This window comes from Tenrec ecaudatus, chromosome 10, assembly GCF_050624435.1.
Source record: "Tenrec ecaudatus isolate mTenEca1 chromosome 10, mTenEca1.hap1, whole genome shotgun sequence".
NCBI lineage: Eukaryota > Metazoa > Chordata > Mammalia > Afrosoricida > Tenrecidae > Tenrec > Tenrec ecaudatus.
In genome coordinates this window covers 18,837,315-18,850,400 of record NC_134539.1, presented here as the reverse complement: position 1 = coordinate 18,850,400, position 13,086 = coordinate 18,837,315, and the positions used below count along the sequence as shown (strand labels likewise).

Sequence of the window (13,086 nt, the reverse complement as noted above, 5' to 3'; positions counted from 1 at the left end):
ATAAACATACCATCCCCAAGGCCCCTGCGCCCTCGCCAGTGTGGAAATAAATCTCATTCATGTCAAGATGTCCAAGTGGAGGAGGGCGGATATGAAAGGACCGTCTAAGAGTGGCTGCTGACAATCATGTTCATTGTTGTCCAGTCGATTCCAACGCAGCGGCCCATAGGGGGGTGAAGCAGGTCCAAAGAGATTGAGTCTATATGTTCCCATGGAAACTGGCTAGCACGTCTTTCTCCTGTGGAGCAGCTGGTGAGTTTCTAACCAGCGCCGATGATTTGGTAAGCAGCCAAGAGCTTACCCACTGCAGAACCGGTGCTTCTGTTAACTGCCCTTTCTCAAACCCAAACCTACTGCCCTCGGGTCCATTCCAACACATGTTGACCTGATAGGACAGAGGAGAGCAGACCCTGCTGGCTTCCAAAGCGGTCCATCTTTTTGTGAACAGAGCGGCCCCTGTCTCACCTCTGAACCCTGCCGGCGAGTTCCTACTGCCGACCTGTGATTAGCACACAAGCCACTGTGCCCAGAACCCTTTCTTCAGCCACGAGAGCCTTCCAAAGAAGCGTGCTGTTTGGTTGTTGCTTGTTCATATCAGGGTGTATCTCAGAGGTCAGTGGAGGTCACCCTCTTGAAGTTGTGTTCTGTTTTCCCATTTTTTGATATGAAACTCAGGCTGGATGAGCATAAAGGGACATCAAGTAGAATAAGGGTTTCGGAGGGCGGGGGGCGTGGGGTGGTAAAAAGGAGACAATGTCAAGGAGTCCACGTAGAAAGAGAATGTCTGGAGACTGATTGCGGTAGCAATTGTACAACTCTGCTTGACGTGACTGAACTATGGAATGACAGGGTATGTGTTAAATCCCAATTGATAATTAAAAAATTAAAATAAAAACAAAAACAAGTGTCAGGACTGAGAACAAAAAAATATGTCCCACCTGTGAAGAGCCCCGTGAAGGGCTGCTAGGGCAGTGGGGGTCAGCCCAGTGTTTACACAGGCACCCCTCTGCTCCTTAGAGTCCCTTGACCAGAACACCCTCCTCACGTCCCGAATTAAAGGCTGGCTGGCCGGCCGGCTGGCTGCGGTTGGCTCTGGCCTGCCACCTGCTGAATGGGAGAGTCATATGGCCCAGGGCTTGGCTGGGTTTGGCGATTAAGCCCAGACACAAAAAACACCTGGTTTCTGGAAAAGTTATCCTCCCAGCACGAGGCATGCTTACAGCTGCACGCAACTCTCAGCATCAATCTTGGGGATTTACAGCAGGTGCCACGACAAGAATGCTCATGATTTCCAGCCTCCTGAGCGTGAAACTGTCTCTGGCAGCCCTTGGCAATTCTCTCAGAAAGGATCCACCTTCAGTTAAGGTAGACCCGAGTTCAACTTATGAATGAGGTTTGCATTTCAAGCCTCATTTCTTCTCCAGCATGCCACCCTGGAAAACACTCGAGTCTCATTTTGTGACATTATTTCTGTTGGCTAAGCCAGCTGCCTAAGGTGGGCACCATGAACCACCTCTGATGAAGATGAGCCTGCAAGAAGGGAGGGGACGAAGGTGCAGCGAGAAAAACCGCATTAGGCTCTGCTTTGCTGGATTTGGCTGAGGGCAAGGCAGGCAGTTGGGAGCGGCCTCCTTCACTGATTGGTAAACTGACCGGAGTGAGTGTCATAGGTATTTAGTGTCGCTATAACTGAAAATACCACTTACTAGTGGATGGCTTAAAAAGACGTTTATCACAGTGTAAGATGCTGGGAGTCTCAATCCAGAGTGGCAGCCCTAGGGGAAATCTGTCTGTTGGGTCTAGGGTAAGTTCCTTGTGCCTGGGTGATCTCCAGCCTCCTGGCCTCAGCTTTTCTCATCTCGCTGTCCTCTCTGCTTCCTAGCACCCGGCTTATAGCTGGGGGCTCCTCCTTTGTGAGTAGTCAGGCATCCCTGGGTGCTTGGCTTGACAAATGTCTTCACAGGGCGCTGCCTTCCCCATATGCCCTTATCTCTGCCTGGTGTTAAAAGGTGTATCTAGTTACTTTAAAGCAGAAGTGGTTAGGTTTAGGACACATCTTCCACTGGTATTTCTCATAACCCTAATACAAGAAGACGATTTCCAAACAAGGTTGCGTCCATAGGTGAGGGATTACAACTCACGTTTCAAGGGGCACGTGACTCATTTCATAGCAGTGTCCTCTCCAAAGATGATTCAACAGTCATCGCAAACCTGAACCCACACACCAAATTTTACACACGCTTCCTTTGGAATACACGCGTTGCCACCCCTCTGCTCTGAAATGTGCAGCGACTGGAACTGAGAATTACTAGGGACAGGAAGAAAACGTTCTCGGCACCAGCTTTGACCGGAAGACTTTCTGAGGAAGTTAGGGATGGATTTAAAGAGCTAATGTTGTGAGGCGCCTTTGAGTCGGCCCTGGTGCAGAGTGAACTTGGACGTCACGCAGATTCATAGTGCCCGGTTCGGTGGCCACTTCACAATTGTGGCCATGGTAGAGCGTGCTGTTGCAGACACTAGGTCAGTCCATCTCATTGAAGGGTGTTCTTTTTTAGGGGGTGGGCTGACCTTTACCGTCTTGTTCTCTAGTGATTGGGGCCTCCTGATGACATGCCCAAAACATGTGCGACAAAGCCTCCTCCTCCTCACTCCTAAGGTGGATCCGGCTGGACTTCCTCCCAAGCACGTGCCTTCCTTCTCCCGGTAGCCTATATTCAGTACCCTGCACTGGCATCGCAGTGCAAGCCCGTACATTCTCCCTTATTCTTTGCTCAAACCTTAGTTGACCAGCTTTTATATGCGTCTGAGGTGATTGACAGCACCGTGGCTTGAGTTATGAAAGCGACCCCTTTCGTTTTCCTACTTTGAGGAGGTCCTTTGTACTGGAGTGGCCCTCTGCGCTATGCTGTTAGATTTCTTGACTGGCTGTCACGGGCATTGACTGTTGGTCTGAGAAGAGGGCAATCCTTGAAAACGTCAGTGTCGTCACTACGGATGGCGTTGCTCGCTGATCTATTTGTGATTATGCTTGTTTTCTTTATGTTCAGGTGTCAGGATCACTCTCCCTTTCCTGGAACCTCCCCTTTCACTTTCTGGCAGAACTTTTAACTGGTTCTTTCTAGTTCAGTCATGGCTGATAAAGGAAACCCGCATGGGGAAATCAGAGTTGGGTGCCCTGTCACACAGTTAATTTCTCTCTAAGAGAACAAAGGTGTGGTGTGTGTGCTGCTTAGCAACCAAGTCTCTTGTTAGGCAGAGTCAGAAACCACCGAGCCCAGCTCAAAGATGGCGACCGAGCGAGCCACCCTGATGTGTGTTGCTCTCCACAGTCCTGAAAACAATTCAATGTGCTACATGAAACTCCTGAAAAGAATCACCGCCCTTGTTCTGAGTCACTCTTTCCAGGACTTTGGTTCCTAATATCCCCGTCCCAGTTGACATTTCACTTCACCCAACTCTTACAAGCTCCGGGACAGTTTTGATTTTGCTTCATTGGCCGTGAATGAGCCTGCTTTCTGTCACACCTGTGCTTGCCTTGTACTCGGCCCTCTGCCGCTTTAGTCAAGAAAGATGGGAGCTACTTCTTTTTCTAATTTCATTTCTTTATTTAAAAATTTTTAATTTTATTGGGAGCTCGTACAGCTCTTATCACAATCCATCCATATACCCGTGTGTCAAGCACATGTGTACATATGTTGCATCTTCTTTTTCAAAACATTTTCTTTCTACTTGAGCCTTTGGTATCATCTTCTCATTTTTTCCTCCCTCCGCCATGAACCCTTGATAATTTATAAAGTATTTATTTTTCATGTCTTGCACCGAGGATGGGAGATAGTTCATTTGTATTTTAGCTGCCTGTATGGCACTGATTGGGGTCTGCCTTCAGGCTAGAAACTGAGAAAAAGGAGAGTTGAATAGACACCTTCTCTAAGGCCTTCTTCTCCCTCTGTATTGGCTTTCCTTCAGGGCACTGAACTGGTTTATTCCAGTTTGACACCCTGCTGGGAATTTGCATTTTTACCCTAGATCTAGTGAATCTGAATCAACAAGTACACTACAGTAAGATTCCCAGGAATTATTAGGTCTATGTAAGATCACCTGGGGGACCTATAAGAGGCCCAGCTCGCCTCCAGAATCTGCCTGTTTTCATGGCTCTTTAGTGCTTTCAGGTACACTGGTTTTCATATTTTGTCCAAAGTTTATAGGAAGTGGTAACAGATGTTAGCCTCAACTTCAGTGGGGGCTGAGATGTTGAAAGAGTACAAGAAGGAGATTGGTTTTGTGAAACTGGAATCCCGCAGGACGTGTCCTTGGAATCCCAGGCGCAATAGTAAGGATACGGAGGGCTATCAGGACCCGATCAGGATCTCAGGCAAGAATCAAGCTCTGACATTTCACCTGGGAATCATTTTCAGTGTACTGGGATGGGCTCCCAAACTTGCCTGGGATGATAAAGCGGTTTCCTTAGAAAGGGGCCTTTTAGCCCCAGGAAGCATTAGAATAATTCTATTTGGAAATCCATGGAATCCATTGAGAGACAAAGGGAAAACCCTACGGAGGAGATTGAGAAAGAGAACCAATCCATCTGAGGGTCCCAGAAGTCCTGGGAGAGAGTATTACGAAAGTGTCAGAGGATGCACACCGTTCAGAGGACGCAGTGAGATGCGAGGGCTAGGAAACCAGGACTGGACATGTGGTACTTGGTACCCTGGCTGCAGATCAAAGGGTGAACAGAACCAGGCTCTCAGACATGAGGGAGCAGCGTCCACCCCGCTGACCTTCCTTTCTGGAAGGACAAAGAGGAGGGAGCCAGGAGGAGAGTCCAGGCAGGGTTGTGAGTGACTTTTCCCTTTAAAGATGGGAGAGAATGTGGCACGTGTAAGTACCGTGAGTAAGGCACTTGTAGGGAAGAAGAGGTGAAGCCACAGATGGGAGATGGTTGATGGGTGAACCTCACAGCAGGATTGATGAGATTTCCTTTGGGCAAGAGGAGAGGCTCCTTTTAAAAAAAAACACCCCAAAACACCCAAAAAACCTTCCATTACAATTTTCCTGATGGCTTGACTGTTCTAGCATAGCTTTAAGTTTGCATGCAGAGATAGTAAAAACAGGTTATAAAATATGGCTTGGTCCCCTTGTTGCTGTTCGTGACTTCGAGGCTCGTGACCCTGGTTGAGTTAGTCTCTCGCCTCTTCCTTTAGGCCAGCTCTCCTCTTGCACCTTCCTTTAGCTTTGCCAAGTAATAGGTCAAGTTGTTCTGACTTCCCAGCAGGCCACTTTAACCTTTACGTAACTCCGAGTTTAACCCTTGCCCTCCCTACTATATAACTTTTACAGCCTCTTCTCTGCTCTGAAAGGAAACTTCACATCTTTACCCAACTTCTTTTTTCTTTTTTTTGGTTCATAGTTACAATGGATCCAGGGAGAGCCTGTATTCTTTAAAAAAAATTATTATTTTTTGAGCCTGTATTCTTAAACAAACAAACAAACAAACAAACCCGAAAAACAAAAAAAAACCCTGGCTGCTGAATTTGAGCATTTTCTGGAATGAATAAAATATTTACACACAGCGTTAAAAGCTGAATGTGAGATTGGGATGTTGTACTTATATTGAAGCTAATGATAGTTTATAGTCAATGTTCTCAACACAGAAACGAAAGCAATCCTTATGGTCACTTAAAATGTCCTCTTTACACAGGCAGGCCTTGAGTTATGGACATCAGACTTAGGCACAACTTGTAGTTCTGAACTAATTCCCATAAAGCCTAAAATATCAAAAATTCAAGGTACATGCAGTGGTTTGTAATAACATATGGGTGCTACTTTGTGACACCCATCAAGACACTAGTATTATTATCAAAACTATTATGTTAAAGATGTCTTAATGTATCTGGGAATATTTCTTCAATATATTTTAAAAATCTAATATTTCTATGTGTATATATACTAAAAAATATAAATCATTTTATTGGAGGTTCATAAGATCTTCTCACAATCCATACATACAACCATTGTGTCAAGCACATGTGTACATATGTTGCCATTATCATATCCAAAACATTTTCTTTCCACTTGAGTCCTTGGTATCAACTCCTCTTTTTTCCTCTCCCTCTTCCACCCTCATGAACCCTTGACAATTGATACATTATTTTCATATTTTACACTGTCTGCTATCTTCTTTCACTACCTTTCTGTCGTTTGTCCCCGTAGGTGGGGGTGGGGTTGTACTTTGATCATTGGGATTGTTCACCTCCCCCCCCCCCCTTCTCCCCTGCGTTTGCCCTCCCCTCATGGTATCACTACTCTCATTGGGCCAGAGGGGTTTATCTGCCCTGGATTCTGTGCGTCGACATGCTCTGGTCCAGCCAGATCTGTAAGGTAGAACTGGGGTCATGATAGTTGGGTGGGGGTGGTGGTGGGGGAAGCATGAAAGAACTAGAGCAGCAGTTCTCAACCTGTGAGTTGCGACCCCTTTGGGGATCGAATGACCCTTTCACGGGTCGTCCCATTCATAACAGGAGCAAAACGACAGTGCTGAAGTAGCACCGAAAATAGTTTTTATGGTTGGGGGGGTGGTCACCACAGCATGAAGAACTGTATGAAAGGGTCGCGGCTTTAGGGAGGTTGAGAACCACTGAACTAGAGGAATGTTGTGTGTTTTGTCGGTACTATGCTGCACCCAGGCTGGCTTGTCCCTCCTTGTGATTTTTGCTTCTAAAAGCAGCAGATCAAGGCCTGAAAGATGCTTCCATGGTCACAGAGCCTGGCGGCCCTCAAGTTCTCTCCGCCTCTCTGAGAGGAAATGACGTCCCTCCGTAGGAGTGACGTCCGAGCACTCACTGTGTGGATCCCTGCCTGCGACAAGCTCCTGACTGCTCTCGGGTAGGGCAGCGTGGGCCACTCGGCTTTGCTCCTGCTCCTAGCTGATGTTCCTTCTGGGCAATGAGTGCTGATCTCTGGGGTCCCCACCACTACTTGACCCCAGGCCCAGGTGCTCTCAGGTCTCCTCCAAACCCCACTGCACCCAGGGAATGAGGAGTGCTCATCTCGGCACCAAACCTTCAGAGAGAAAGGCTCCCCGGCTTCCCGGCTTCCAAACACGGTTTGGGGGCCTTTCCATTTCTCTCTGCCACCTACGTTCGCTCAGAGCCCTCTGCTGTGCTCGGTTTCATCTGCGATGGAGGTACTTGCACACCAAGGAGCATGGATGTATTGAAGCGAACCTGGGGTTCTTGTTAGCATGTTTTCTCGGTGTGCCCAAATGATACACAGCCCCCACCCCTCCGCCCCCAGATGCCTCTGGTCACTCAGTCTACCACAGGTGTCCAACAACATCGAGTCCCCACCCCCCCAATATAAGGCCCCGCAACTGCTGCCGAGAGAGATTCTTAGATCTACCCGGAGGGGGCTGCCAAGAGTTCAGCGGAAGCATTTCCTGTTTCCCCCTCAGAGCCTGAGCGAGACTCATTCTCCTGCTCCTGGTTCCCTCCTCCCTTCTCACCAAGCATTTTTCGGGGCCTGGTGCATAATTCATGTGCATAATTCATGCAAGACAGGTTACAGTGGAGCGTGTCACCTTTGCTGCTCAAGCATGGCTCAGATTTTGGCTGGGAAGGAGGTTTTATTGGTGTTTGGGCCTGATGTTTTCCTGTCCGGAAACCTTCTCCTTCCCTGGGCGAGGCTGTTCTGGCAAGCACTGTCCGCGAAAAGCCACCTTCCCCTTGTCCAGTTAGACAGATGGGTTCCAGCCAAAACTGGTCTCTTGGGCACAGGGGAAGTTCTGGGTGTGTGTGTGGGGGCGTGTTTGCTTAAAAGAGTTGATGCTGAGAAATCGGAAGTTGAGGGTGCTGTGGTGAGCAAGGTGAGACCTCAGCCTGGTGCTCCCGGGCACTTCCTGGTGCTCCCACCGCACATGTCTTGGCCTTTGTGCCATTGTAGAGTGCTGGGGAAGAGTGCTTCTTGGGTGATGAAGCCAGACCTGCTTCTAGTAGCCAGTTGGGTTCATCTTCCCTAGCATAATGGGGGTGCTTCATGATAGCCGAGAAAGAAGAGGCTCAGTGTCTCAGTTGGCTGCACATTCTGGGTTTTCCATACGCTCAAGTTGAAGAAGGAGGTGACTGAGCAGGAGAAGCTCTTGGAAGCTCGGTGGAGGAGGAGGGGGGCTTTGGAAAAGCAGAAGTTAAGTCCACAGTGAAGGAGCTGGGGGAAAGGCAGGTGCAGAGAAGAGGCCCAATGTGGCTGCAGGCAAGTTGGATGGGTTGGGCTGGGGATAGGCTGGGCGACAGCTGGGACCACATCCTGGAGAGTTGTGGAAGGAGATAGGTTGGAGCCTAAAGCCAGAGCCTGGGCTTGGAAAGCTTGTAAGTCATGCTAGAAACTTTGAATTGTATCTGGACGATTCACAATGAGGAAGAAAAGGTTTGCTGTTCATTCCGATGGCAGTGTGGGGATTGAATTAGCGGTGGCGGGCTGAAGTGGGAAGCACCCCCCCCCCGCCCCCCATGAGCCAAAGGATACACAGCAAGTGTTTGAACCAAGAGTGGAAGAAACCGGCGGTGGAAGGGCTTACTACGCTTGGTGAAGGGCTGTTAGCCCAGCACAGGGAGGAGGCCAAGGAAGAGTGTCCAGGTGTCTGACTTGGGGAGACGGCCATGTGGGTGCCTTTCTTGAGGTGAGAAATAGAGGCGGAGGGGCAGCGGGACTAGGGTAGAAGATGACTTCTCAGCAAACATCTTAGAATCCAGTTGATTAGAAAACAGCCTAATTCCCAGCCAGAGACCCAATGGCACATGTTTTATTTTTTCCTACAGGAGAGATTTTGGGTTTCACAAAGTGTCACCGGTAAAGGGCCCCCAGCCCAAGCAGTTCGTCCCCAGTGGAGAGGACATGGACTTGCTCACGACATATAAGCAAGATTATAACCCGTACCCCGTGTGTCGAGTAGAGCCCATCAAGCCTTCGGATAACAAATATCTGCATGATACCAGGATGGAGTGTCTGCCCACTTACAAAGGTAGGGGAAGGGACAGGAAGGCCTTCTCTTTAGGCCGGACTCCCCAAACCAACGGCGCTCCTGTTGAGTTGAGGCCGGCTCACACACCAGCAGGGTGCCTTCTCCTAAGTGCAAGATGGTGCAAACTACTCGCCGAGGCTGAGCCGAGTGCAGCCTGCTTGTATCTAGCAGGCGAGATAAGAAAGTTTTTCCTTTCCATTTTTTTATGGTTGGAGGAAAAAAAGACACAGACTAACACTGTGTGGCATATGAAAATGATTTGAAATTCAAATGTCAGTGTTCCAAAATAAAGTTTCATCGAGACACAGCAGCCCAGCGTATGACCCCCACACCACCAGGACAGCTCCTTTTTGCGTGTAAGTAGTTGATTGGTCCTCAGCCTGCATCTCGAGTGCTACTTCTATAATCCCAGCCTTTCCCATAGGGCATGGCACGATAAGGTGGTCAAGTGAAGGGGCTAAGTGAGTCTGCGGTCCCAGCTGTCATTTAACAAGGGCTCGGTGGCAGAGTTTGGCAGTAGTTCATACATACATCCCCACCCAGCCTGTTATCTGTGGATCCTGGCATCCGTGTCTGGGGACGTCTGTCCCTATGACATTTATCCCACGATCCTCAGCGTATCGACTCTTAGGTAATTTGTCTCCCGCGAAGAAGCATTTTCATAGCAGCTTTGATGTTTCACAGCCATAAATGTCTTTCCAAAGGGTGGGGGACCAAAGACCAAGGTCATTCGAATGTTTGTTTCTGGGTAAAGTACACCCATAGGCTTCCGGTGCTGTCACAGCAATGGCAAGCAGCCCTTACCCCTGCTGCTCTTCTGGTCGGCACCTTTACTGGGCACCAAGAGCCGCCGGAGCAGCAGGCTCCAGCCGCATTTGGTTGTGATTTGCGATCGTTTCAAAAACACTGTGCAATTGGAAAGGCTTGAGGATTTAATTGCTTGATGTTCAGCGAAGTTTCTTTTTTTAAAACACACATTTATTGAATGGAATCCCCTTTCAAGAGGGTTTTGCCCATTACCCACAAGACACCGTGGTCCTGGAGGGTTTTACTGCTGGCTTTTCAGGTGTGTAAATAGTTTGTCATGTGGAATGCTGAGGTTTGCAAGGTTCGAAGGAGGGTTTTTGTGTTTGTTTGTTTTTTGTAATAAATGCATGGGTTAGGAGGCTGGATAATGTGTTTCAACGCTATTGTTGAGGATCAGAAATCACATGGGGCAGCTTTTAGCTTAGGAACCTGTTTTCTTAACACTTCATCCATCACCGAAGAGGACCAGAAAAGCCCCGGCCCACCATCCTCCGAGCACCGGAGGCACTGTGTAGGCAGGTAGATGCCCCCACTTGGGTGAGGCCTGAAGCCTGCGGGCTAACATGTGGTTTATATTCAGCAAGATGGTTTCTGCTAAGGCTCACTAATGTTTTCAAGATGCTGATAGACCCATTAATGGGTCTCAGAGAAAGATTAGATTTTCAATTAAAATGAGGTCGATTTTGAGTAAGCAGTTGGTAGTATTATTGGCCTAAAACAAACTTCAGAGTGTGGCTGGAGGCCGGGTAGGGGGCTATCTGGACTTCTGGAAAGGTGGCGTTAAGAACTCGGGAAACCTCTCCCTCCCCACAAAACAATGCTGAAGCTGGACAGAGCAAGGCGAATCTGCTTTAGGACTTTGGCATCCAACCAAAGGCATACAAACAGTCCCAAAGTGTTTCTTCAAGAAAAGCCACCGAACTCTGGCCAAGGACAGTGGGGATCTATGGTGTTTCAAGGAGGGGTGAAGAACTGGTGGTGGTTTTAGTTAGGTACGTTGAGTCGGTTCTGACCCATAGCGACCTGAGGCACAGCAGAACAAAACACTGCTTGGTGTCCCGTGCCCTCCTCACAATTGTTCCTTAAGCTTGAGCGACTGCTGCAGCCACTGTGTCAATCCATCTCCTCAAGCATGATGTCCTTCTCTAGGGACCTGGTCTCTTCTGACAACATGTCCAAAGCACGTGAGACCAAGTCTTGCCATCCTTCCCCCTCAGGAGCATTCTGTCTGTCCGTTTGTCTTGCTGTGGTGGCTCGTGTGCTGCTGTCATACGGGAAGTTACACCATTGACAGTTCCAATGGCAGCAGGGTCACCCAAAGTGAACAGATTTCAGAGGAGTTTCTAGACTAAGAACAGACCAGGTATAAAGGCTTGACCCACAGAAGAATGAGCCCCTGAAATCCTTATGCACAGCTTTGCAGAGAGCTGCTGGCAGTGGAGAGGTGGGTGTATCTGACCTCCATGCCAGCCCGAGGCTGAATGCCCCAAAGCATAAGTTACCCCCTTCTTCACCCTAGTTTGCTTCCACTTGGTTATCCAGCGGGAGTTACAAATACTGTGACTAGATGATATGGAGTAAGCCAACTGGGCCTCTACCGCCATTCCATCTGTCCGGTACTTCTAGGTCAGGCTAAGGCATGAACAATAGTTCTATTGCCAGTTGGGGTTCAGGTAAGCCAACAAAGGCCAACCGGCTCACAGCCACGGGCTCTCTACAACCTTGCATGCCTCTCCTGCCCCAAAGCCCACAAATACCATAGTGTTGAAACACAAGCTCTTGGTCGAGGTGGGGGGAGGGAGGGGGCACACTTGGTTTTCCCATTGTCCCCAAGAACCTTTCACTAGAGGCTGCCTCGCGCCTTTGGGGATCCCCTTGGACTGCGTATAGGTTGGACGGCGTGGCTTCCTCTGAGTGACGGCTTTGGTTTTCATTTCAGCTGATTATTTGCCATGGAACCAACCCCGACGAGAGGCCCTTGGTCCGGCATACCACTACCAGCCAGCCCCCACCAAGTTTGACAACAGAACCACGCACCAGGACGACTACTACGTGAAGGGCCCTGTGAGCACTACCAGCTGCAAGCCGCGCCTGGTGCCCAAGCTCTGCACCGTGCCCCTCGAGGACCTGACCAACTACAAGATGAACTACGTGGCCCACCCCGTGGAGAAGCGCTTCGTGCACAAGGCTGAGAAGTTCATGCCGTGCGACATTCCCTTCGAAAGCCAGACCACCCACAAAGAGTCCTTCCGGGGCCTGGTCGGGGAGCCCGCCAAGAGCTTGAAGCCTCCAGCCAAGGCCTGTGCAGCGGATAAGTCTTTCTCTAACACCACGGAGTTTAGAGATAAGTTCCAAGTGTGGCCCACGCCCCAGGTCTTGGCCAAAGTGCCAGCCACCTACGTCCCTCCCGAGGAGAAGATGGACCTCCTGACCACCGCGCAGGCCCACTACACGTACCCGAAGGGCGGCCCGGCGCAGTCCTGCAGACCTGTGCTCCACATCAAGAAGGGAGGCCGCTTCGAGGGCTCCACCACCACCAAGGACGACTACAAGCAGTGGTCCCACACGCGCACCGAGCCCGTGAAGCCCTCTCCCCAGATGAACTTCTCCACCCAGCCCTTTGAACACCTGACCACCACGCGGGCCCACTATGTGCCCCACCCCCCCATCAGTACCAAGAGCTGTAAGCCCTCTTGGTCTGGCCCCCAGGTACTGGGCCCTCTGGAAGGCCAGACCACCTACTCCATCAACTTTACCCCGAAGGAAGTGAGCAGGTGCCTGGCTTCCTACGCCGAGCCCCCTGGCTACACCTTTGAGGAAACGGACGCTTTCGGCCACAGGATCTACAGGCCGGTTTCCCACGCCGCCTCGCCAAGCAACAGCCGTCTCTACGCCATTGATTCAGAAGATCAGGGACAGAAGGAGTTGACAGTGTCGGCTTGATTAAGGAAAAATGTTATTTAGAAATTACACAGGACTTTAAAAAAGACTAGTAATTATTCTTGAACCCAAAAACCACATTCCCCCAAATAAAAGAAGAAAAAAATCAATATTCCTGGCTGTTCCCAGGACACGTGAATAAAATGAGAACCTGTGGGTTGAGGGAAGTCCCATGTCATCCCTGGTGGTGAGCGGCTCACCGTCACCCTTCTCAGTGGCCCCCCTGGGGACCTCGCCCTGTGCTATGGGAGTCAAGGAGGGTGTCCACGAGGTAGTCTCGGATCCAGGTAGATTTTACTCACTGTGTGTGTGGACATCGTGACGAA

General features: G+C 49.7%; 1 protein-coding gene across 1 annotated transcript in view; it reads left to right on the top strand.

The window, feature by feature from the left end:
• SAXO1 (stabilizer of axonemal microtubules 1) overlaps window positions 1-12,763 on the top strand; it is an 86,960-nt gene extending 74,197 nt beyond the window's left edge. Inside the window, exons 4-5 of the mRNA XM_075558866.1 lie at window positions 8,811-9,013; window positions 11,760-12,763. Coding sequence (XP_075414981.1) covers window positions 8,811-9,013; window positions 11,760-12,763 — 1,207 coding nt within the window. The remainder of the gene's footprint in view (window positions 1-8,810; window positions 9,014-11,759) is intronic.
• The last annotated feature ends 323 nt before the right edge of the window (window positions 12,764-13,086 follow it).